At 38.6% G+C, this 25226-nt stretch overlaps 3 protein-coding genes across 3 annotated transcripts; all 3 read left to right on the top strand.

Annotated features, from left to right (window-relative positions):
- Positions 1-4206: 4206 nt before the first annotated feature.
- LOC120566989 lies at positions 4207-6318 on the top strand. Its single transcript, XM_039813757.1, has 6 exons — positions 4207-4249; positions 4395-4724; positions 5255-5611; positions 5698-5827; positions 6040-6091; positions 6196-6318. Exons 1-6 carry the CDS (start codon positions 4207-4209, stop codon positions 6316-6318), a joined length of 1035 nt encoding a protein of 344 aa, XP_039669691.1.
- A 7975-nt stretch (positions 6319-14293) lies between these two features.
- LOC120566987 lies at positions 14294-16664 on the top strand. The gene is made up of 6 exons (XM_039813755.1): positions 14294-14336; positions 14482-14811; positions 15347-15715; positions 15802-15927; positions 16242-16303; positions 16400-16664. The coding sequence occupies exons 1-6, from the start codon at positions 14294-14296 to the stop codon at positions 16520-16522; spliced, it is 1053 nt and encodes a 350-aa protein (XP_039669689.1). The 3' UTR covers positions 16523-16664.
- A 4114-nt stretch (positions 16665-20778) lies between these two features.
- On the top strand, positions 20779-22822 carry LOC120566982. The gene is made up of 6 exons (XM_039813751.1): positions 20779-20821; positions 20981-21307; positions 21440-21796; positions 21883-21999; positions 22381-22442; positions 22546-22822. The coding sequence occupies exons 1-6, from the start codon at positions 20779-20781 to the stop codon at positions 22660-22662; spliced, it is 1023 nt and encodes a 340-aa protein (XP_039669685.1). The 3' UTR covers positions 22663-22822.
- The last annotated feature ends 2404 nt before the right edge of the window (positions 22823-25226 follow it).

The raw sequence follows: 25226 nt of genomic DNA, 5'->3' as shown, positions 1-25226 counted from the left end.
GGTCACTGGTAAATTTAACCCATTAAGTGTACTAATGAAAACCTCTGCAGATAAACTTATAACCAGGCATACATTCTAGCACTCTTGTTATCACACTGAACTTGTATGAAAGTTGTTACACACATAACGTGCTGCACTTTTGGTCAGTTGTCCATGTGAAAGTGAAGCATCACAAATCATGATAGTTCCAGTTTACCGCTGGGATTCAATATGTCCGCCATTTGAGGTTAACCCCTGGTGATAAACTTATTTAATTATTTTTATTATTATTACTGAAAGACCACCCTACAATAGCATTAGTTGTGGTGTCTGTGAGGCTGGACATTGTCATTTGTGGAGGAAGCATAATGTTCATCCTGGTCCTCAGGTTCTCTGACAGACACACCTTCAACAATTAGCTCAAATAGCTAGACAAAGATGGAGACCACACAGGATTTTAAGTAAGTTAACTAATATATTATTCATAACTTTGTAATGTAGTCTGTAGGTTAGTAGTGTTTGTTGTGTTGAATGGATGGTGTTGTGTAGCCAAATCAAAGAAGAGAAAACTAACAAAAAGATTATTGATCGCGAAACAGAATGAAGAGCTTGCCATTCTAGTGCCAAGCTGTCTTGTGCTCATACAACATGTTAAGCAACTGTTTATTGACTGTTATATATTCTACTCTTTCCCACTTGTATTCTTGTGGACTCTACATTTATGTTCACTAAATTGATTATTGTGTTGTACTTCCTATGAGAACTTAAAGTTATAGTGCGTAGTTTTTGTCTCCCCATGAGGAACTCTAAGCAACGATAATACAACTGTGGTTGCATCCTCATCACACAATAGAGTCCGGATCAGGCCAAATTTTTCTGTCCGAGTCCGGCCCGCATCCGACAGAGCCGTGACCAAACCCGGCCTGAGCCCGACAGGCATTAAGAAATTTGTGTCCGAGCCCGACCCGAGCACGACACAGTTAAAATCTCATTTCTTCTCATATTAATGACACATGTAGCCTAGGCTACGTTTTTGTGTGGAAAACCCGCTTTTATTAAGCAACTGTAGGAAGGCATTCGGAAATGTCAACAGATGAGCGCATCAGCGCACACGGGGCAACAAGCGCACGTTAATACGCTGTTAAAATGTTCAATTTGTTAACCTTTCCTGCTTGCTTCGTTTCCGACCATGATCAGAAAACCAGGGGATACTCGCTACCTCCGGGGCCGACGTTATAACATGAATAACGTCGGTTAATATCCCGTTTCTGGTGAGCAAATTAATGAACTTGGCTTTCAGTCTGGGGTTTATTTCGGACACCACACACACACACATACAAAACTTAAGCTTTGTCCACCAACTCTGCTCTGGTTGCATAGCCTACAACACGTCTGCTTCCTCTTTCTCTGTCTCTCTTCTGCCCACTTTCCACACACACACACACACACACACACACACACACACACACACGCACTGAGCTCTCTTAAAGGAGCCGCAGCACCATTTTACAACAAATGCCTTATCACGCTGATGTGACCTAAATGTGTTCTAAATATCTGTCCGAACCCAGCCCGGCCCTTTGGGTCCCGGCGGACTCGGGTCGGGTATCCATGCCTTATCACACAAGCCCCAGAATCGCGCTCCACCCCCACCCCTCCTCTACGTAGTTGCTTGTAACCAAGGAGGATTGAAAAACAATATGGACTCTTCAGAAGAGGTAATTATTTTCACTCAAGTTTCTCATGCAAAAGTCATCGGACGACACCATTTTCTAAACATAGCCATACTGAGAAATACAGAGAGAGTTTTGTGGAGCTGATAAGCTTAATTAGCTTTGATTTAAATCATTTGTCAATGGCTTGAATGTAATGGACGTTCATTAATATATAAAAGTTACGCACTAAAGCTTCAATGATGACCTTTCACTGGTGATCAAGCTTAAAATCGTTAAAGGGATATTTCACTGCTGGAAAGATGAATATGTATTAAATTGGGTCATTTATGTAGTAGTAGAAGTTGGTGCCTTCTAATCCGAGAAAAGACAGAAAATGTATTTTTGGCTCATGTGGATGAAAGACAACAACTCCCAGAATGCACTTGCTTCGCTTCCCTACGAGGCCACTCCCAAGCCATGCCTACTGGTTACACAGAGGCAGTCAAGTCAAGTGTGTTTTATTGTCATTTCAACCATATACACGAAACAACATTTCACCGTGGCTCAAGTGGTGTTACACATTTAAAATATATAAAAAAGACATTATATAAAAATGATATACGAAACTAGCAGCTACATTTAGTGCACACACATTATAGGCTCCGTAAAGTTCAGCTAACAAATTGGTAGCATTAGCGCTTGGTGGGATGTAAACACCGAGTATAAAAACAATCATGAATTTGCATGGAATGGCAAATGGTTGCCATTTAACAGTCACAAACTCCATCAGCGGTGAGCAGTAGTTGGATACAAGCACCATTTCTGCACCAGTCCGTGTTAACACAGCCCACCTCCACGAGTCTTACCCGACAGAGCATCTCTATCTGCTTGGCAGGCTATCAGGCCTCGTAGCTGGATAGCGGAGTCCGGTACACTGTTGTTCAGCCATGTTTCCACAAAAACACAGCAGTCTCTGAACTGGTGTTGGGAGTTTCGTTGAAATTGGAGGTAGTCCAGTTTGTTGTCTAATGAGCGGACACTTGCAATCAGGATGGGTGGGACAGGTGGCCGGCTAGCGTTAGCTTTCCACCTAGCTCGAACTCCTGCCCTCTTTCCGCTTTTCCGCTTTCTCGCGCACCACTTTCGATGTCCCCTTCCCCGGCTAGCAGCATCGAGCGACACCGCAGGCTGAGGTGTCGGTCTCCGTAGCAGGCGAAGCTCGCGTAGAGTGTCGTGTATTCCGTCTGTAATAACGATTCCTGCATATTCTCCGATCTGTACCAATATATCCCGGTGGTACACATGTGCGGTAGTTTGAATACACATAATTGCAAGGTTGCTGCTGAAAAGAGAGAGCCTGTTAGCTTAGCTTCAAGATGGCTGACACTCGAATCACATCGGGTAGTGACAGTCCCACCCCCTATGGGCGGGTTGAAAACATGCAGAACTAGCTGGCTGTAGTCCATAGCCTCTGGGCAAAAATGACTTCGATGACGCAAAACGAAAATTTTTGCGTTATCAGAGGTTTTGATCAAGACACACAATACAGAGTTCTCTCGTCTCAGGGGACATGAGGGAGGGAAGCACGGTCATTCGAAAATACTACCGGGTTTCTACTGATACAAAGCTTAAAGCTAAACGGTGAAGTATCCCTTTAACGAAAATGAACGAAATAACGAAAACTAGGTGGGAAAAAACATTGTTGTTAACTGAAACAAAAAGTAAAAATGAGGCATTTTTTTCATGGCACACGTCACTTACACATTCTGCACTTAGTGCCGCGCCTAGTGTAGACTGTTTACATATTTGTGCTCATCATCTGTACATTTCATGTACTGGTGTTATTGTTGAATACATTGTGAATACTTATTTCTAAAATTGTATGATGTTTTTGTTGAGGTATTATTACACAATATTTTTTCTGACCTTCTTGAATCTTGCCCAACGCATATTACAAAAAAGACTAAAACTAACACTAAAACTAAGCATTTTCAAAAATAAAAACTAAACTAAACTAGGAAAACCGCTTTAAAAACTAATTAAAACTAAACTGAATTTGAAAACAAAAAGTAAAAATGAAATAAAAATAAAAACAAATGAAAAATGCAAAACTATAATAACCTTGCTGGTGATGCTTTGTTTTCTGACATGAAGCACAATGTAACTCATTTGACAGCTAGTCTATGCTTTTGTAAATCCAGTTTCCTTTTTACACATTTTACAATACCTTTGGTCCAACACCTTTTAATGGAGTTTCATCATTTTTTGATTTGTTATACCTATCATGGAATTTGTTGTCAAATACAATTTCACAATTGTATCCAGTAAAAACTACTAAGGCAATCTGCTGTCTTTAACCTTTATTGGAAGTGTGTGAAGAGAAGAATGAGGTGAAATGCTTTACAAAGGTCAGGATGAGACCAATGTGACAGGAAGTGCACTTTTGAATATTTATTCTGTGATAACCAATCAGATGCATTTGACAGTGTGACATACATTATCATGGCACTGAGACATCACCCTTTTTCTCACTGAAATGCCAACAATTATTCTAACAAGACCCAATGTCAAGATGATCCTGTTATGGGTTACACTGCTTGTTCTTCATCAAGGATGTAAGTGCTACTTTATTCTGTGCAAGTATTCAGTTAAAAATGTGCATGCCAACTAGCATATGGAGGTTTTGCATGATACATGTTATACATCATCCACTAATTGTCATTTATTTTTTCATGTATTGTATGTTTTCATTTATTTTAGATGCGCTAGTTCCAGTTACCACAGTTCGACTTGGTGAACCTGCAACCTTCACGTGTGCTCTCCATTATGAGGAGATTTACCATCAACAGCTCAACTGGTACAAACAGAGTGCCGGGGAAACTCTGAAATTAATTGTGACAAAGCGTGAATCTACAAAACCTGAGTATGCACCAGAGTTTTCTGAATCAAGATTGGAAATAAAAAATGATAACAATTTTAGCAACCTGACCATTCTGAGGACAATCCAAGAAGATGAGGGAATGTATCACTGTGCAGCCACAGAGTGGTTTACAAGTCCTGTATGGAGTGGGACATATTTGTTAATAAAAGGTAATTATGATCTACTTTTCTGGAGTTTGGCAAATGCCTCAGACACTGATCCAAACCTTCACTGTGGTAATGTTTAAGAAAAATAACTGTTGAAGGATCACAAACCTGTTTTGAAAGAATCTAAAAACTTCCCATGTCAATCCAAGACACAGGTCATCTAATTATTTCCAAATGTTTGTGAATACCTGATTGTCGCTGTGTTTGTGTTGTATTAATTATTTGACGAAATAATCTTTTCAACCACTTAACACTAAACATGTTCCTGTGTTTTGTCCAAAACATCCTCATATCTAAACGTCCAAATTCAGAATAGGTTGATTGTCAATGACTCCCGTAGGTCCAATCATTGTTTCAACAACCGTATTTTACTCTGAGAACACATGCACTGGACTAAAAGGGCTCCAAATTTTCTATATTTCAGCAAAATATCATGTCAAACTACTAAAGTCGCATTTGAGATATGCTTAAATTCTACTTTGCCTTCCAAAATGTGCTTTGAAATCCTTTTAACACAGTTTTGTATGACGCAGGAAACACTCAGAGGACATCATACTATACTGTTGTTCAGTGGCCGACAGTATCTGATCCAGTCCGTCCAGGAGACTCTGTGACTCTCCAGTGTTCAGTCCTCTCCGACTCTGGGAACAAGACGTGTCCAGGAGATGACAGTGTGTTCTGGTTCAGAGTCGGATCAAATAAATCTTATCCGGACATCATCTACACTGATCGAAGAAGACATAATGAATGTAACAAGAGATCTGACACTCAGAAGAGTTGTGTTTATCGCTTCTCTAAGAACATCAGCTCCTCTGATGCCGGGACTTACTACTGTGCTGTGGCCACATGTGGGGAGATATTATTTGGAGATGGAATTAAACTGCAAATCGGTATGATTCTGTGTTCAACACTGGAGGTGATATTCAAAAATTGTTAATAACATCTTCACTAATAGGTTTTTTAATTTGTTTTCTAGAGCGAACAGCAAGTGTTGAATTTATTGCGCTGGTGATAGCAACAGTCTGCTTGGTCATTTCTATGACTGGAAACATTGTTTTCATCTGTTACCGAACTTCAACACCAGTATGTTCACAATTTAAAGGTAAGTTGTGTTGACTGAGTCAGGAATTTTTATTCGCCGATGGTCTTACTTAAAAAGTTTATATAGTGTAGAAAGTGTAACAGACAGGACATGACGAACCTCAACTTCATGTTGTTGGATTAAATAATAGATAACAGTAGAAGTCAGTTATTTTCACACATTATTATATTATTATTATTAGTATATAAGATTTCTTTTATCATTTGGAATAGAAAGCGCCTCTTCCCAAGCAAGACATGACAACTCAAGTCAATCAGTACACGATATTGTAAGTAACGATACCAAATGACATTTGTTGGTATTTCATGAACATAATTACTCACAGCACCATTTAACAACATTAATACAATCATCCTTTTATTTGCTGCACAGACTGAAGATGGACCTGATCTGAACTACACTGCATTGCATTTCTCTGGAAAAAAACCTACAAGAGGAAGAAAGAAGACAGAGTTGAAAACTGAAGAAAGTGTGTACTCTCAAGTTAAATGCTGAATATGAATGTGTCTATAAAATCGTAAAGGTTGGTTTAGAGTACTGACCTCTTACAATGATGATAATTTTAAACGTTGTGGGTTCCCCTCTAACTTTTTTGAGAGTGAGGTGTTTTATACATTTACCATTATTTGATCATTGCATAATTGTATGTGTCTGTATGTGTTGTCATTCTTCTATCTTGGAAATGTTAACCTTTAAAGAGTAAGATCCTTTTTGTTAACATGAAACAGCCCTGAAATTACTATCGCCAAACCCACTGTTCCAACAATAACCATGCTGATTTGGTTGAAATAACACCTTGATTCACATTTATTTATTTATTACACATAAATGTTAAGCACTAAAGAGTCACCATATTTTTGTTGTACTACACATTGCTGCAGCTCCTCTTTTCACCCTGTGTGTTCAGGTCTCTATTTTAGCTACAGAGTGAGACATCTCACTTCTGTACTATCTTTGTTGGAATTCGCACATGCGCAGTAGCTAGGTAAGGATCACATCAGCTAGCTAGCTGTTTCTCTAACTTCAGTCAGTACAAGGCAGGATTAGCCGGGAGACTTCTTCTAAACAAGGGCCCCACTTCCAACTTTGCGTGGAATACCTGCAGAACAGGGACATGTAAGTGGTTCTTTTGTAGATTATGGTGAACTGTGTATTATGTGTGTTGTAGCAGTATTTTGCCATTGAGAACGAGGGGGCTAACCGCTAGAATGCTAGCACTAACATACATTCAGAAACCTGTATCTCACTCAAAACAGCATGGATGGTTTTTTTTCAAAGTTTGTATGCGTGTGGAAGCACAAAGACACAAAATAACACCCCAAATCTCAGAAAAAGTGATTTTTTTTTCATAATATGGGCACTTTAAAGTCCTCTTGAGTATTTCCTGCATCAAACAAAACTGTGTTAAAATAGAATAGAATGCCTTTAATTGTCATTATACACATGTACAACAAGATTAAAAGCAACTCCTTTTCCAGAGTCCACATGTACGTAAAAGAAATGTAACAACGTGGAATAAAATATGGTTTTATATAGAGTGTAATATGCAGTGTGAAGTAATAATATTGCACAGTAATGAAATTGCACAGAATTATAAAAAGTTTACGATCTCAACAAATTTTAAAATATTAATAAGGTTTTAAGAATAGTTCAAATGTAACATGGATTTGATGTAATACGCAGAAATATTAACAAATACATTTTCCAGGACATTAATTAGATAGTTAACCTCAACATTGACTAAACAGAGTAATATACCTAACACAACATTTTGATTGGATATTTGAAATGTATTGTACATTGTATGATGAATTTAGAAATCTTCTCCAAAAATGCTTGGTGACACAAATTCAAGTTGTTTTTCTTAAGAAACATAAACACAGTAAGCCAGGGGTCCCCAAACTTTTTTCTGTGAGGGCCAAATCATTTTCTATTTCTCTAATGGGTGGCCGGGTCGGTCTGTGACAAAAAGTTACATGGGCAGGAGTGACTAACAGTATTATTGTGGAGATTCTATTATGATTTTAAATATATTTAGTATGCCTCCTAAATCTAGATTAATGTTAGATTATTATTTTGTTATACACTGTACAGACAAATGAACATTACTTTTCAAGAGATATATAGCCTATTAAAAGAGCATTATTACTATCATAATGAAATTGTTTCATATTTATTGCTATTGAAATCAAAACATACTTACATTTAGTGTGAACTGTGGGCTTGCTTCTGGCTGGTGAGATGTCCAATGTCAGGTTCAATTCCTGTCACAGCCAGTCTCAAAGACTGATGCAAATGTTTATCAGTTAGTCTTGATCTCAGGGGAGTTTTCATCAGTTTCATACGTGAAAAGGTTTGCTCACAGATATACGTGCTGCCAAAAAGTGTGGACATCTTCACTGCATGCCTTTTGATTTTTATTTATTTATTTATTTATTTATTTATTCGGGACAATGCACATTAATGAACAATCTAACATTTCTGTAAAGACTGTAAATGAGCCAGGTTATAGCATAAATGCTAATTTTCACCTGTAGTCCCGAGGCAGGAAAACAACAACATGCCGATAATACATAGGTGAGAATATGACAATATACAATATCAAACAAGGAACACATTAGCACACATTCAGACAGATTACATTACATCAATAAAATTAGTCAAAGTGATGACATAACTGGGAACTCTTAAGAAATAGTTTAAAGTGCTTTTTAAATGTGCAATAAGTTGGACATTCTCTAATGTTTGTTGGGATGCTGTTCCAAAAGTGACCTCCTCTGATAGACAGAACAGTTTGTGCAAAGGTAGTTTTTCTAAGCGGGATCTCTAAATCTCCTCTAAATGAGGCTCTGGTACAATATCCTCTGTCAGACCTAGGTTTAATGAATGTAGAAAGCGAAGGTGGAGCAAGTCCATGAAAAACTTTATAAATTAGACAACAGTTTTTAAAATGAATAAAATTTCCAAAATTGAGCATATTGTATTTTCCCAAAATATTACACTGATATTTGGGTATGTCTCGTTAGGGACGGCAGCATAGAATTCAATGAGACTGTTGGGTTTAAATGTGTCTTTCAAAACATCACAATTCTGTAACTCAGCCAACTCAAAATGAAAAGAAAGCGGGGCTTTGTCAATGTCGACAGCAAAGGGGTTCTGGAAAAGGCGGATTTCTTTAGCGTGGAAATGTAGCTCACACTATCGCACAACAAACTCCGCCTTAAGAATTTCCAGCGCTTCCACGGACTTTTCACCTGGGAATGGGGCCTCTGGTTTCTCAGCTGAGAGGCGTTGGGTAGTAGGGAGATGGGTGAAGTCTTGTTTTTGCACTTGTCCCACCAGCAGTGCTAGTTTCACCTCCAACGCTTTTATGTGGGCATACATGTTGCATACTAGTTTCCCCTTGCCTTGGAGCTGCACGTTGAAGCCGTTTAACATTTCTGTCACGTATGTTAAAAAGGCAAGGTCCCATTTCCATTCTGTATCGATCAGTTCTGGGACAGTTTTGCCCTTTGTCAGAAGAAAGGCGTTGATTTTGGGTAGCAGCTCGTAAAAAACGCCTCAAAACTCTGCCCTGGCTTAACCATCAGACTTGTGTGTGGTAAAGCACATCTCCGTGCGCAGACTCCAGCTCGGAGAGAACTGCTTGGAACTGCTTGTGTTTAAGTCTGTTTGCTCTGATAAAGTTTATACAGACACTAGCACATTCATGACAGATTCCCACTTTAGAACTTTGCAGCACAGAAGCTAACCGTACAGGGGATGGATGTATGGATACAGGGCCAGGCAGCATGATGGAGACAACCGTAGGACAGAGAACACTACAGGCGTGCTTTCACCTGCGACCCGATAGCTGCTGGTTAGTAAATACGCAGGAACATCAAAAGTGTGAGAAGGTGTGGAATAAAATGTGTATTGATACTGGGATGTCTGCGTGAGTCGATTGACTTCAAAAAGTTCGTAATTTTTCTCGAAGCGAAGTTCAAAACACCTGTTCATTTATGTCTTCTTTTTTTAAAATCAACTTTTTATTATTATTATTTTTTTGAACATACAGAACAGACAAATACTACTGAACAAGAACAACAACCCTCTCCCACCCCACCCTCTGTGGTCTCAATAAAACAAAAACAAACAAATAAACAAAAACAAAAAATTGAAATCACACCTTGCCTAGTCGCTCTCCTCTACTTCTTGTGATGCATTTTTCCATAGGTCTATAGTCGATGATTTGGCTTTGTTAATCCTTGCTGTAGAGAGCTCCAGCATAACTACTGTATGTCCAGAAAATACGCCAGCCACTGTTTTACACAAAGCATGTGGGGGGGAGCCAGCCCTGAGCTATCATTTTTTTTGGTCGCAGTTGATCCGGCTAGCCACATTTTTTTCTGTCTCCCAGGTAGGTGTAATTTAGAGTCATCATTAAGTAACAAAACAATCGGGTCAGTAAGAAGTCAACATCCAATCACATCAGATATTATTGATGTTGTTTTATTCCAAAACTCATGCACCTGTTCACACTCCCAGACCATGTGCAGGAAAGTTCCAGTTTGTTCAGGTTGCCAGAACGTGCAATAGGGAGTAGGAATGGCTTTAGAGACGTATCTCTTCTGAGGCGTCCAATATGTCCTATGGCATATATGTTGAAGTGGATCTGCTGGTGATTTGGGTTCTTGGAACAGGTGGGAAATGTTGTCCCAAACTGTCTCCCAATTAATTACGTTCCCCTCCGAGCTCAGCTCTCGCTCCCATTTCTTTACTACTGGGAGTTCTCCTACGGTTACTTGCATCAGTTTAGCATACAGTGCCTTGCGAAAGTATTCGGCCCCTTGAACTTTTCGACCTTTTGCCACATTTCAGGCCTCAAACATAGAGATATAAAACTGTAATTTTTTGTGAAGAATAAACAACAAGTGGGACACAATCATGAAGTGGAACGAAATTTATTGGATATTTCAAACCTTTTAAACAAATAAAAAACTGGAAATATTGGGCGTGCAAAATTATTCAGCCCCCTTAAGTTAATTAATACCTTTGTAGCGCCACCTTTTGCTGCGATTACAGCTGTAAGTCGCTTGGGGTATGTCTCTATCAGTTTTGCACATCGAGAGACTGACATTTTTGCCCATTCCTCCTTGCAAAACAGCTCGAGCTCAGTGAGGTTGGATGGAGAGCGTTTGTGAACAGCAGTTTTCCGTTCTTTCCACAGATTCTCGATTGGATTCAGGTCTGGACTTTGACTTGGCCATTCTAACACCTGGATATGTTTATTTGTGAACCATTCCATTGTAGATTTTGCTTTATGTTTTGGATCATTGTCTTGTTGGAAGACAAATCCCGTCCCAGTCTCAGGTCTTTTGCAGACTCCATCAGGTTTTCTTCCAGAATGGTCCTGTATTTGGCTCCATCCATCTTCCCATCAATTTTAACCATCTTCCCTGTCCCTGCTGAAGAAAAGCAGGCCCAAACCATGATGCTGCCACCACCATGTTTGACAGTGGGGATGGTGTGTTCAGGGTGATGAGCTGTGTTGCTTTTACGCCAAACATAACGTTTTGCATTGTTGCCAAAAGTTCGGATTTGGTTTCATCTGACCACAGCACCTTCTTCCACATGTTTGGTGTGTCTCCCAGGTGGCTTTTGGCAAACTTTAAACGACGCTTTTTATGGATATCTTTAAGAAATGGCTTTCTTCTTGCCACTCTTCCATAAAGGCCAGATTTGTGCAGTATACACTGATTGTTGTCCTATGGACAGAGTCTCCCACCTCAGCTGTAGATCTCTGCAGTTCATCCAGAGTGATCATGGGCCTCTTGGCTGCATCTCTGATCAGTCTTCTCATTGTATGAGCTGAAAGTTTAGAGGGACGGCCGGGTCTACGTAGATTTGTAGTGGTCTGATACTCCTTCCATTTCAATATTATCGCTTACACAGTGCTCCTTTGGATGTTTAAAGCTTGGGAAATCTTTTTGTATCCAATCCGGCTTTAAACTTCTCCACAACAGTATCTCGGACCTGCCTGGTGTGTTCCTTGTTCTTCATGATGCGCTCTTGCGCTTTACACGGACCTCTGAGACTATCACAGAGCAGGTGCATTTATACCGGAGACTTGATTACACACAGCTGGATTCTATTTATCATCATTAGTCATTTAGGTCAACATTGGATCATTCAGAGATCCTCACTGAACTTCTGAGAGAGTTTGCTGCACTGAAAGTTAAGGGGCTGAATAATTTTGCAGCCACTTTTTCAGTTTTTATTTGTTAAAAAGTTTGAAATAGCCAATGAATTTCGTTCCACTTCATAATTGGGACCCACTTGTTGTTATGTGTTGATTCTTCACAAAAAAAATAACAGTTTTATATCTTTATGTTTGAGGCCTGAAATGTGGCAAAAGGTCGAAACGTTCAAGGGGGCCGACATATTTCGCAAGGCACTGTATATCCTGGACACTAATCCTCTCACAGGAGAATCAACAAGCCATTCAATGATTGGGTGCATCTCAAGACTGTTTCCCCATGGTACTCTATAACATTTTAGGGCTGATCTTAAGCGAAGATAAAGGAAAAAGGATGTCCTAGGGACCTCAAAGCTAGCGCTCAGGCCTTCAAAACTTAACATACCCTTCATCATTGAATAACTGGTCTACAGTATAAATACCTCAGTCACTCCACTGGTTATAAACAAAAGATTTGTTACCAGACATTAAGTGTATGTTGTGCCAAATTGGGGTATTCAAATGCCACTTATTGGTGTAGTGTAGTTGCTCCTCCACCTGTTTAAAGTTGGTCAATGTGTTGGTGATAATAGGGCCATAGGCTAGCATACACTTTTTTGGACACACACCTGTGAAGGGAAGGTCTTGCAGTCTTAGACTTCCAGTGAGGTTTTGCTCTATATCTCTCCATGGGACTGCAGATGAGGGGTCCATCCACACTCTGAGGGCCCATAGCTGAAAGGCTCTGTTATATACTTTAAGGTTAGGGAGGGCCAGGCCTCCCATGTTTGCAGTACGTTGCATGGTAGAATATTTTAGGCTGGGTTGTTTATATTTTAGGCTGGGTTGTTTATTATTCCAAATTTACTGCCGAATTACAGTATCAAGTTTCTTCCAGAAATTTATTGGTGGGGGTAAGGGGATCATTGTACTTAAGAAATTCACAGGAGGAACTATGTTCATTTTAACCACAGCAATCCTGGACCGTAGTGATGCCGGCAGTGCAGACCAATTGCCTAGATCCCTTTGAACACTACTTAGTATAGATTCATAGTTGTCCTGGACAACTCGCTGTAGCGATGCGTGAATGGTGATGCCCAAATATGTAATTTTGCTTTGGGTTGGTATTGTGTCAGTAATAACTGATGTCACATGTCTGTTGTTCAAGGTTCAAGAGAGATTGCAAATAGCACAGGAGATAGCAGGCATCCCTGTCTCGAGCCCCGCGCGATGGGGAATGGCTGTGAATGCAGGCCATTGATTGAGACTATGGTTGTGGGATTCGCATATAAAGTACGTACCATGTCAATGAATTTGGCTCCCAAACCAAGCCTCTCCATTACTTGCCACAAGTAGTTCCACTCTAGGCGGTCAAAAGCCTTTTCCGTGTCCAGTGACAAAACTGCTGCCGTTGTTGGAAGGTTTTTGACTTCTTCTATTACATGGAGTAGTCTGCGTATATTGTCTGCAGCTTGAAGCTTTGGTATACATGTATGTCTGCACTTACTGCAGAGTCTTGTGTAGACTGTTTGCATATTTGTGCTCACCATCTGTACATTTTATGTACTGGTGTTATTGTTGAATACATTGTGAATACATATTTCTAAAATTGTATGATGTTTTTGTTGAGTTATTATTACACAATACTTTTTCTGACCTTTTTGAATCTTGCCCCTGACAAATAACCCATATTACAAAAAAGACTAAAACTGACACTAAAACTAAGCATTTAAAAAAAAAACTAGAAAAACCGCTTTCAAATTAAAACTAAACTGAATTTGAAACAAAAAATACAAAAAATAAAAACTAATGCAAAACTATAATAACCTTGCTGGTGATGCTTTGTTTTCTGACATGAAGCACAATGTAACTCATTTGACAGCTAGTCTATGCTTTTGTAAATCCAGTTTCCTTTTTACACATTTTACAATACCTTTGGTCCAACACCTTTAAATGGAATGTCATCCTTTTTTATGTTATACCTATTATGGAATTTGTTGTCCAATACTGTCGTCACAATTTCACAATTGTATCAAGTAAAAACTACGAAGTGTGTGAAGAGAAGAATGAGGTGAAATGCTTCTCAAAGGCCAGGATGAGACCAATGTGACAGGAAGTGCACTTTTGAATATTTATTCTGTGATAACCAATCAGATGCATTTGACAGTGTGACATACATTATAATGGCCCTGTGACATCACCCCTTTTCTCACTGAAATGCCAACAATTTTTCTAACAAGACACAATGTCAAGATGATCCTGTTATGGGTTACACTGCTTGTTCTTCATCAAGGATGTAAGTGCTACTTTATTCTGTGCAAGTATTCAGTTAAGAATTTGCATGCCAACTAGCATATGGAGGTTTTGCATGATACATGTTATACATCATACACTAACTGTCATTTATTTTTTCATGTATGGTATGTTTTCATTTATTTTAGATTCGCTAGTTCCAGTTACCACAGTTAGACTTGGTGAACCTGCAACCTTCACGTGTGCTCTCCATTATAAGAAGATTGGCCGTCCACACCTCGACTGGTACAAGCAGAGGGCCGGGGAAACTCTGAAATTAATTGTGACAAAGCGTGAATCTTCAAAACCTGAGTATGCACCAGAGTTTTCTGAATCAAGATTGGAAATAAAAAATGATAACAATTTTAGCAACTTGACCATTCTGAGGACAATCCAAGAAGATGAGGGAATGTATCACTGTGCATCCACGGAGCTGTATACAAGTCCTGTATGGAGTGGAACATATTTGTTAATAAAAGGTAATTATGATCTACTTTTATAGAGTTTGGCAAATGCCTCAGACACAGATCCAAAACTTCACTGTGGTAATGTTTAAAAAAAATAACTGTTTAAGGATCACAAGCCTGTTTTGAAAAAAATCTAAAAACTTCCCATGTCAATCCAATTAAATATACAGACACAGGTCATCTTATTATTTCCAAATGTTTGTGAATACCTGATTGTCGCTTTGTTTGTGTTGTCTTAATTATTTGACAAAATAATCTTTTCAACCACTTAACACTAAACATGTTCCTGTGTTTTTTCCAACACATCCTCATATCTAAATGACAGAATAGGTTGATTGTCAATGACTCCCGTAGGTCCAATCAATGTTTCAACAACCGTATTTTACTCTGAGAACACATGCACTGGACTAAAAGGGCTCCAAATTTGCTACATTTCAGCAGAGTATCATGTCAAACTACTAAAGTCACATTTGAGATATACTTAAATTCTACTTTGGCTTTCAAAATGTGCTTGGAAATCCTTTTAACACAGTTTTGTATGACGCAGGAAACACTCAGAGGACATCAAACTACACTGTTGTTCAGTGGCTGACAGTATCAGATCCAGTCCGTCCAGGAGACTCTGTGACTCTCCAGTGTTCAGTCCTCTCCGACTCTGGGAACAAGACGTGTCCAGGAGATGACAGTGTGTTCTGGTTCAGAGCCAGATCAAATAAATCTTATCCGGACATCATCTACACTGATGGAAGAAGACATAATGAATGTGACAAGAGATCTGACACTCAAGACACTCAACACAAGAGTTGTGTTTATCGCTTCTCTAAGAACATCAGCTCCTCTGATGCCGGGACTTACTACTGTGCTGTGGCCACGTGTGGGGAGATATTATTTGGAGATGGAACTAAACTACAAATCGGTATGATTCTGTGTTCAACACTGGAGGTGATATTCAAAAAAATTGAATTGCATCTTCATTGATACATTTTTTACTTTGTTATCTAGAGCGAACAGCAAGTGTTGAATTTATTGCACTGGTGATAGCAACAGTCTGCTTGGTCATTTCTATGACTGGAAACATTGTTTTCATCTGTTACCGAACTTCAACACCAGTATGTTCACAATTTAAAGGTAAGTTGTGTTGACTGAGTCAGAAAGTTTAATTCGCTGATGGTCCTACTTAAAAACTTGATATAGTGTAGAATGTGTAACAGAATTATAGATATCAGTAGAAGTCAGTTATTTTCGCACATTATTAATACATTAATGTATGAGCAGACGTGTGTTACGTTGAGCTTTACCTTTGCAGTACACAACATCATTAATGAAAGATAGTTTACAGTTTTATTCATTTCTTTTTATTAATTAAAACCTGTTGCCAGCTGAGGAACTTTATTGAAAACTTAGATTCAGTATATAAGATTTCTGTTTTCTTTTATCATTAGGAATAGAAAGTGCCTCTTCCAAAGCAAGACATGACAACTCAAGACAATCAGTACATGATAATGTAAGTAATGATACCAAATGACATTTGTTGGTATTTCATGAACATAATTACTCACAGCACCATTTAACAACATTAAGCCTTTTATTTGATGCACAGCCTGAAGATGGATTTGATCTGAACTACGCTGCGTTGCATTTCTCTGGAAAAAAACCTACAAGAGAAAGGAAGAAGACAGAGTTGAAAACTGAAGAAAGTGTGTACTCTCAAGTTAAATGCTGAATGTGAATGTGTCTATAAAATCGTAAAGGTTGGTTTAGAGTACTGACCTCTTACAATGATGATCATTTTAAACGTCTAACCTTTTTGAGAGTGAGGTGTTTTTTTAAATCATAGCATTTACCATTATTTGATCCTTGCATCATGTTATGTATCTGTATTTGTTGTCATTTTTTTTTATTCGAAATGTTAACCTTTAAAGAGTAAGATCCTTTTTGTTAACATGAAACAGCCCTGAAATTACTATTGCCAAACCCACTGTTCCAACAATCACCACACTGATTTGGTTGAAATAACACCTTGATACACCCATTTTAATGTGAAAATATGCTGGCTCTATACACATTTATTACACATAAATGTTAATCACTAGAGAGTCATCGAGTCTCCTGGACGGACTGGATCTGATACTTTTGGCCACTGCACAACAGTATAGTTTAAAGTCCTCTTGAGTTTTTCCTGCGTCAAACAAAACTGTTAAAAGTTTACAATCTCCACACATTTTTAAATATTAAAAAGATTTTAAGAATAGTTCAAATGTAACATGGATTTGATGTAATACTTTGCAGAAATATTAACAAATACATTTCCAGGAAATTTAGATAGTTAACCTCCACATTGACAAAACAGAGTCATATACCTAACAAAACATTCCGATTGGATATTTGAAATGTATTGTATATTGTATAATGAATTTAGAAATCCTCTCCAAAAATGCTTGGTGACACAAAGTCAAGTTGTTTTTCTTAAGAAACATTAACACAGTAAGCGATTCCAAAAGATTTTAAATAACAGATCACATATTACCTTTTAATGACAAATAGGTGCTGCTCCAAGTAATCTCAGTCCAGTCTTTGAGTGCACAGTGATACATTCCCTCATCTTCTTAAATTGTCTTAAAATCATCAGATTGCTGTTACTTTTCAACTATTACATCCAATCTCAAGGCAGAAAACTGTGGTCCATACGCTCTGGTTTACATGTTTCTGCAGTTTCACAATTAATTTCAGAGTCTCCCCAGCACTCTGCTTGTACCACAGGTGTCTATCGTTGAAGTAATTATCAGGCAAAACACGTGAAGGTTGCAGGTTCACCAAGTTGAACTGTAGCCACTGAAATAATAAATGACAATAATGTATAAAGAAGCAACAAGGTCAATACGTGAACTATCACACATCCAGTTTGAGTGCAAATATAACATGAGAAAATATTTAGATTCAATAGCACACTCACATCCTTGATGAAGGAGAAGCAACGTAACACAGAACCCAATCATCTTGACACTGTATCTTGATAGGAAACTTGGTATTTCAGGGAGTAAAGGTGAGATTATCCTGTGAGTCAGAGCATCAAATGCATCTTATTGGTTAACACAGAATAACAGTCAAAGTTCATTTCCTGTCACACTGGTCTAATGTATAGCATATTACCTCTTCTCTCTCTCATCCATTCAATAAACTATATGATGTTCATAAAGATTCCCGTTTTTCTGAATTTCAGGACCAAACAAGTTATTTAAATTTTTACCAATTCATGCAAATACAGTATGTCCTGTTAACTGCTGTTATGCTAAATCATAAATGCTACATCACTGCTCCTGCAATGACAGATATCCCTTCTTACTGAAGAAAACAATACAGAGTCTACAGCCATGCCAGCAGCTATGTGAGGTTGTACATGCATGCGTTGAAAACATATACATCTGTCATGCTGCCGTCAGATTCCTGCACTGATTTAATGAACAGAGGAAGAAGACTTTAATCTAATATTATGCAGCTGTGAATATGAGATACTGTTGCACAAGAATCAGACAGGATTCTGAGATGTCTTTTCGGTGCAACGTCTGAGACTCCACCAAAGTGGGTGAGTGTCCACCAAAAATACCGACAACTTGGTTTGCACCAACTCATTTAAATCAACTGTTTCTGTCTCTCCTCTGGCCTGGGCACTTTGCACTGAAGTACTACACAGCTAGGAAATGCAAATTTCAAGGTTAGCAAAGTACCAAACTGTCAGAGTGCTACTTTGGCTGGACGTTGTACTGCCACAAAAAAAAAAGCCCTAAGTAGTGGCATGGTTCTATGGATGGCAGTGTCAAACTTAGTTTTCACAGTATAGACTAGCTATATAAAAGAAGTGGACGTGGTCACCGTGAGGTCACCCATTGGTTTGTGGACTACTGTTTTTTAAGCCTTGTATGCCATTATTGGCGTGTTATAAAGACGCATACTCACTTTTTAGTGTGTTTATCAACGCCGTTTGGCCTCAATTGACTTACATTACCTTGCGTTTTGCATGTGAATGTAGTAGTATGAAAGGACACAGGACTTTCACCCAGGAGAGCGGGGATTGCGTCCCGCATGTGGCATTTCCTCGCTCTGTTGTTTGTGTAAACCCAACCCCGTTCTTCTTTTCTTAAACTCAAGCCCATTCTTCTTTTCCTAAAACTCAACCGTCGCTTTCTTCTTTTACTAAAGCCAACCCCGTTTTTCTTTCCTAAACCCAACTGGTTCTTCTTTTCCTAAACTCAACCATAGCTTTCTTCTCGCGATAACACGTTGTTCTCCCGATAACACGGCAAGACGGCGATAACACGCCACACGGCATGTATGTTTACGGCCACTGTATACAGCGTAGACATACACACGGATAGCTCAAAATGCGTACAGATAACACGCCACTTGGCATAAGAAAATCAACGTGTATGTTTACGCGAAGTCATGATGTCATGTTGTGAGTTTAGCCATATTTGGACGAGAGGGTGGAGCTGAGGAGGAGCAAGGGGTGGATCTGGCTGGGAACCCAAGGACACTGTAGTGACTTGTCACTAACAAAGTAGCCACGCCCTAAAACATACCCTTCTATATTGCATATTTTACTTTTAAATTGGAATTATAATTTACAAAATGAGCATCATGCATTTTTTAAGACTTCAAATTAGAGATTAAAACCATAAACTCATTAGGAAAATGTTTACTAAGGTAATAAATCAAGTGAGAAGTAGGGTCATTTTCTCGTAGATTTCTACTGTATACAATCAGACTTTTTTTTGCACAAAGACCTTCAAAGCACACATCAATATAGGTTGTTTATTCCTACCCTCTAAAACGACCCATAGGAGCGTTTCATAAATAAGCACCCCTAGAGGGAACAGGAAATACGACTGACAGGAGCACTTTCCATCCTCAACCACAGAAAGTAACGGCTTTTGAACGCGTCATTAGCGTGAGTTGTGGTTGGGTTAAGGCACAAAAAAAAAATCATGGTTTGGGTTAAATCATTGACATTTATTACGTTACTTTACTTCAGGTTATGCACTTTACGCAGAACGTGACAAAGTTTCCTTTTTTCTGTAAAGTAAAAAAATGTACTGTTCACAGGAATTAAACCCCGGTCTCCTAGGTGAAATTCCCGTTATCACTGCCCCAACATACCTTATGCAGAATTGGGCACGCTTTACTTCGTCACCTCACGTCTTGTTGCTTTGCTCCCATCATAATTACTTTGTCACTGGAGGGCGCCACCACGGGCAGTCTCTTTTGCAACAAGTGGAGTTGCTCCTTGCTGGCCATTAAAAAGAATGCAGCAATAGCGGGACATATTAGCAAGAATTGGTATACATTGATTTGTACTGTATAGGTAGGCAGTGGTATCCACGAGTGACTACCTTTTTAAAGGGTGTACATGCAGTTGGCATACAGCCACAATATATATAAACAGCATGCCAGTAAGAATCATACATGCTGGTCAATCTTGGAGCTGATGCTTAATAGAGATGCAACAGAGGATACCAAGAAAATAACTTTAAATATGTCTTGCAACAGTCAAAGTCAAAGTTGATTCAGAAAAAAACAGAAGAAGCACTTGGTACCACAAGCAGCAATAGCAACCATGTTAGTGCTGTTAGTGCACCATACATAATACTACATTTTATTAACACTAAAGGAAAGGAAAATTATCGTTTCAGATTCAAAATGCTAAGTGACTATGCCTTCTAGAAATAAAACGCGAAATAATGTTGAATGTTAAATAAAGAAAACATTTACATCAAATAGTTGATGGATGAGAATGAGAGGTATTACACTTCACACAGACCAGGTCAAAGCCAGTGTGGCAGGAAATCCATTTTGATCTTATGTCTGTTATAGCCAATCAGACACAAGATGCATTTGATGAACTGACCTATCAGATTCATCTCAACTCCTTCACTCATAAAATAACCAACAAGTCTCCTCACAAGACACAATGTCAAGATGATGATGATCCTGTTGTGGGTCACACTGCTTCTCCTTCACCAGGGATGTAAGTGCTATACAATAACTGAATATTTTATAATTCATCTGTATCTACATGCAATCTATGTACAGTATTGTACTTTGTGTATGAACACTTTACATTTTTTTTAGATCTTTACACATATCATTTACTGTTTAATGTCTTGTACATTTTAATTTAATCTAGATACGCTGACTCCAGTGACCACAGTTCATCTTGGTGAACCTGTCACCTTCACATGTGTTTTCTCTAATAAAGAGTTGAGCAGCAAAAAACTCCACTGGTACAAGCAGAGTGCCGGGGAAACTCTGAAAGCTATTGTGACACTGTGGAAATCTACACAACCTCAGTATGCACCAGATGTTTCTGAATCACGATTGGAGGTACATTATGAGAAGAATGTTAGCAACCTGACCATTCTGAGGACAACCAAAGAAGATGAGGGAATGTACCACTGTGTTGTAATGGAGTGGAATGATAATCAGTGGAGTGGGACATATTTGTTAGTAAAAGGTAATAATGTGATCTACTTTTATAAAGTGCCATCAAGCGTGTTGGATTTATATTTGAGATATACTGTACCTCAATGCTTCTTAAGCTTTCAAAAGAGATCCCAAACTTTTAACACAGTTTTGTATTACACAGGAAACACTCAGAGGACATCAAACTATACTGTTGTTCAGCGGCGGACAGTATCTGATCCAGTCCGGCCTGGAGACTCTGTGTCTCTTCAGTGTTCAATCCTCTCCGACTCTGAGGACAAGACGTGTCCAGGAGATGACAGTGTGTTCTGGTTCAGAGCCGGATCAGATAAATCTCATCCGGACATCATCTACACTGATGGAAGAAGACATAATGAATGTGACAAGAGATCTGACACTCAGAAGAGTTGTGTTTATCGCTTCTCTAAGAACATCAGCTCCTCTGATGCCGGGACTTACTACTGTGCTGTGGCCACATGTGGGGAGATATTATTTGGAGATGGAACTAAAGTGGAAATTGGTATGACCTGGCATTTAGTAATGGAAGTAATCCTCAAAATATGTCAATTACATCAGGATTGATATGTTTTTTTCTTCTTTTTCTAGTGCAAAGAACACATTCCGAATTTGTTGCAATGGGGATGTTAATAGTCTGCTTGGTCATTTCTGTTGTTGGAAATGTTGTCCTCGTCTGTAACCGAAAAGTACATGAACAATATAAAGGTAAGTCTTGTAAGAGTATAACATTGTTGCAAAAATCAAATTCTCCTGTTACATTTTAAACATGTTGATCATATGTTACATTTACTTGTGCATTTTATGTACAAGATCGGACAAGCTTTTACAATAGAGGTTAGGGCCAATGGAGTTTTACATGAACAATGGCAGCACTTTTTCTAAAGAAAAATATGTAAGTTTCCATCGTGCTTATTGTTTATTTGTGTACATCATTAAACTCAGCCTCTAGCTATATTTTATTCAAATAATTAAAGTAATTTTTTTACCCTTAGGGTTTTTATTTTATTATATTATACTTGTACTGTATTAAGTGAATGTATCTCTTAAATATTTAATAGTATGATTTATTTTATTTATTTCATTTAGGAATTGAAAGTGCTAATTTAGAAGAACGACATGACAACTTGCGCCAACCAGTACATGATACAGTACGTGATGATACCAAATTAATTATTCCATTAAAATATTGTATATTTATATCACTATATACAGTATATATACATAACCGTAACTATTTTATATTCTGCACAGACTGGAGATGACGACAGATTAAACTACGCTGCGCTGAATTTCTCCGGGAAAAAAACGAGAGGAAGAAACAAGAGAGAGTTTGCTGAGGACAGTGTGTACTCTCAAGTTAAATGCTGATACTGTTTATAATGTTGAGCATTGACTCTGAACCTTACATCATGTTAGGTTATGTGCTCACATTTGTTTTTTGTTGTTCTACCATCTCACCCTAAATATTAAGCCAGCTCAATTGCTTTATTATTGACGATATTAGTAATATCAAAGTGTTGCATTTGATACATATAATCACATCGCAGGCTTTTAATTGTGTTAACATCAAATTTACTGTTTGTCAAATGCTCATTGTGTTAATCTGAAAATATTTGTAAATTTATGCAAACAAAAATGTTTCAATTAAACAGCTCAAACCGTTTTCATGTGTAAATTTGGTTGAAACCAACTTATGAATGCCAGCAACCGGAGAGAGACAGAAGAGCTAACTTAAAGTGCCTAGGTACTGCACATGTGCAACTCCCAACAAAGATGGAACAGCAGTGAGATGTCTCACTCTGTAGCTAAAACAGAGAGCTCAACACACAGGGTGAAAAGAGGAGCTGCAGCAATGTGCAGTACAACAAACATATTCTGGTATAACCTCTAAATACAATAATGAACCTGTAAATGAGCATAATATGAGGACTTTAAGGAGAAATCTGCTAAAAGACTAAAACACATTCATTTTGGCAAAATAAAAAAAAACATGTATTTGAAAATGGCAGCATTTGGCAGACTATAATATAGACAATGTAGAATGAGAAAGCAAAGTATTATCATGATCCTGATGTCTGTATAAAAGATAAAACTTGACAAAATTGCTACAAAAACTCTGTTGCCCTTTGAAACATAAACCAGATTGAATGCTTATCTTAAAATTAGGTTATCATGGTTTCATTTCTAAAACAAATTAATATAATTTTTTGGACCTAGATACATCCTCCCTACTTAATAACCCTAATTTTATGAGTGAAAAACACAGCTACATTGTCTGTTACACCTGCATTAAAATGATTCTTTCCTCTAAATTGCTGTCATGTAATGTCATGTGAAATGGGTTAAGTGATAATCTATAGAAAATGATCAGTCAAATAGCAAATAGCTGTGTAGAGCATTTTATAGTCTTCGGCCATTTTCTGTATGGTTCAGTCACATCTATATTACGTTTTAGTGAATAACCAACAGCAGCTAATTAACCTACTGTCCATTGCACATCACCTGTAAGGTTTCTTGACTGGATGACACACACACACACACACACACACACACTCATAAGGTGAAAAACAATACCAGCACCACTGTCGCAGCTGGTAAAAAAGAGTGGATGCTAAACTTACACTCACCATGCTAATGCTCTGTTAGATTAGTCAGTTGGCCAAAACAATCAATTACAGGTTTAAGGGGACTTCCATGGTGCATTATCTCTACACAAGCTAGTGTTAAAGGTGCACTGTGTAATACTGACAGCTAGTGTTTAAAAAAGTTACTGCAGTACAAATTCAAAATACAGGAGAGAGTCGTCCCCCCAGACTCAAAGTTCATGGAGGTTGCCAGGCTGAGACCGCAGCATCCATAGTCTCGCTTTGCTAGACCCTCCTCCAAAGTGTGCTGAAGAAGTATCCACAACAATGTGGCTAGACGCTTGTCTCACATAGCCAGACATTACTTCACAGCACAGCAGAGTAGCTAACGTTAGATGCTGGCTATATTGACAGCCATAGAAGCCTGTGCTGCTCACGCGGAGCTCTGTACCCAACTGACAGACACACAACAACCTCGCCATCCTCTCCACCCGACAGTCAGACACACTTCCTCGTCTTAGAGTTACGGTAGGAACCGCTAAAAATAAGACTACCTTGCTGTCCTCTCGACCTGACTGAACACACTTTATTGGCTTAGAATTACGGCAACAATCGCTAAACACACTGCAAACTCACGGTCCTCTCTTCCCGATTTACAGCCCCCTCTCTTGGCTTAAAATAACTCACCGTTGTCGGCTACAGCTGCTGAACAGGCTACACGTCGTAAACAGCCGTGGCCCGCTTGCCTGGTCCTCCGGTAACATTAGCAGGGTTAGCATGGCAGCAACCCGATCCTGGCTGTCAAACTGGGCAGTCGATAACAACACACAGGCCAAAACACACAAACTGGCATTAGCATTTTTGTCAGAAAAGATAGTATTTCAACTTAGCGTGTTTCCTTAAATCTGATGACACATTAGGGTCATTTGGGGATTTATTACAGTAAATATATTACAACTTGGACCTTTAAGTAATTGTTTATTTTTTTATTTTTTGTTGTCGAGTTTGTTTTTAAAGCTGAACCTATACCTAACTGTTGAACCGTAATAATCTTTTCCTCTATCCCTCCCTCTTAATCCTTTGTTTCCGTCAGTGCGTTGAAGTCTCCCTTGAGAAATGTGAAGATTTTCTGCTTGACTTTGTGAGCAAATCTAAGTGGCTTAGTATTTATATCCCTCCCGTATCCATACAACTCCATATTACCGACTTAGTCCACTCCAGTTTTGACTAAATCCAGTGCTTACCTTAGAAAAGTAAGGTTCCCATATGAAATCATCATGTTGGTCGCAAAGTTCTTGCTCATTAGACATGATGACAAAGCAAAAGGTCGTCTTTTTTCCTCTCCTG

The sequence above is a fragment of the Perca fluviatilis genome, chromosome 10, assembly GCF_010015445.1.
Source record: "Perca fluviatilis chromosome 10, GENO_Pfluv_1.0, whole genome shotgun sequence".
Taxonomy (NCBI): Eukaryota; Metazoa; Chordata; class Actinopteri; order Perciformes; family Percidae; genus Perca; species Perca fluviatilis.
This window is presented reverse-complemented; position numbering and strand designations above follow the sequence as displayed.

Coding starts and splice junctions, on each gene's coding strand:
- LOC120566989 (XM_039813757.1), top strand. CDS start 4,207: ATGATCCTGTTATGGGTTACACTGCTTGTTCTTCATCAAGGAT. Junction 5,612..5,697: donor TGGAATTAAACTGCAAATCG/GTATGATTCTGT, acceptor TTTGTTTTCTAG/AGCGAACAGCAAGTGTTGAA. Junction 6,092..6,195: donor GTCAATCAGTACACGATATT/GTAAGTAACGAT, acceptor TTTGCTGCACAG/ACTGAAGATGGACCTGATCT.
- LOC120566987 (XM_039813755.1), top strand. CDS start 14,294: ATGATCCTGTTATGGGTTACACTGCTTGTTCTTCATCAAGGAT. Junction 14,337..14,481: donor GCTTGTTCTTCATCAAGGAT/GTAAGTGCTACT, acceptor CATTTATTTTAG/ATTCGCTAGTTCCAGTTACC. Junction 15,928..16,241: donor AGTATGTTCACAATTTAAAG/GTAAGTTGTGTT, acceptor TTTTATCATTAG/GAATAGAAAGTGCCTCTTCC.
- LOC120566982 (XM_039813751.1), top strand. CDS start 20,779: ATGATCCTGTTGTGGGTCACACTGCTTCTCCTTCACCAGGGAT. Junction 20,822..20,980: donor GCTTCTCCTTCACCAGGGAT/GTAAGTGCTATA, acceptor AATTTAATCTAG/ATACGCTGACTCCAGTGACC. Junction 22,000..22,380: donor AGTACATGAACAATATAAAG/GTAAGTCTTGTA, acceptor TATTTCATTTAG/GAATTGAAAGTGCTAATTTA.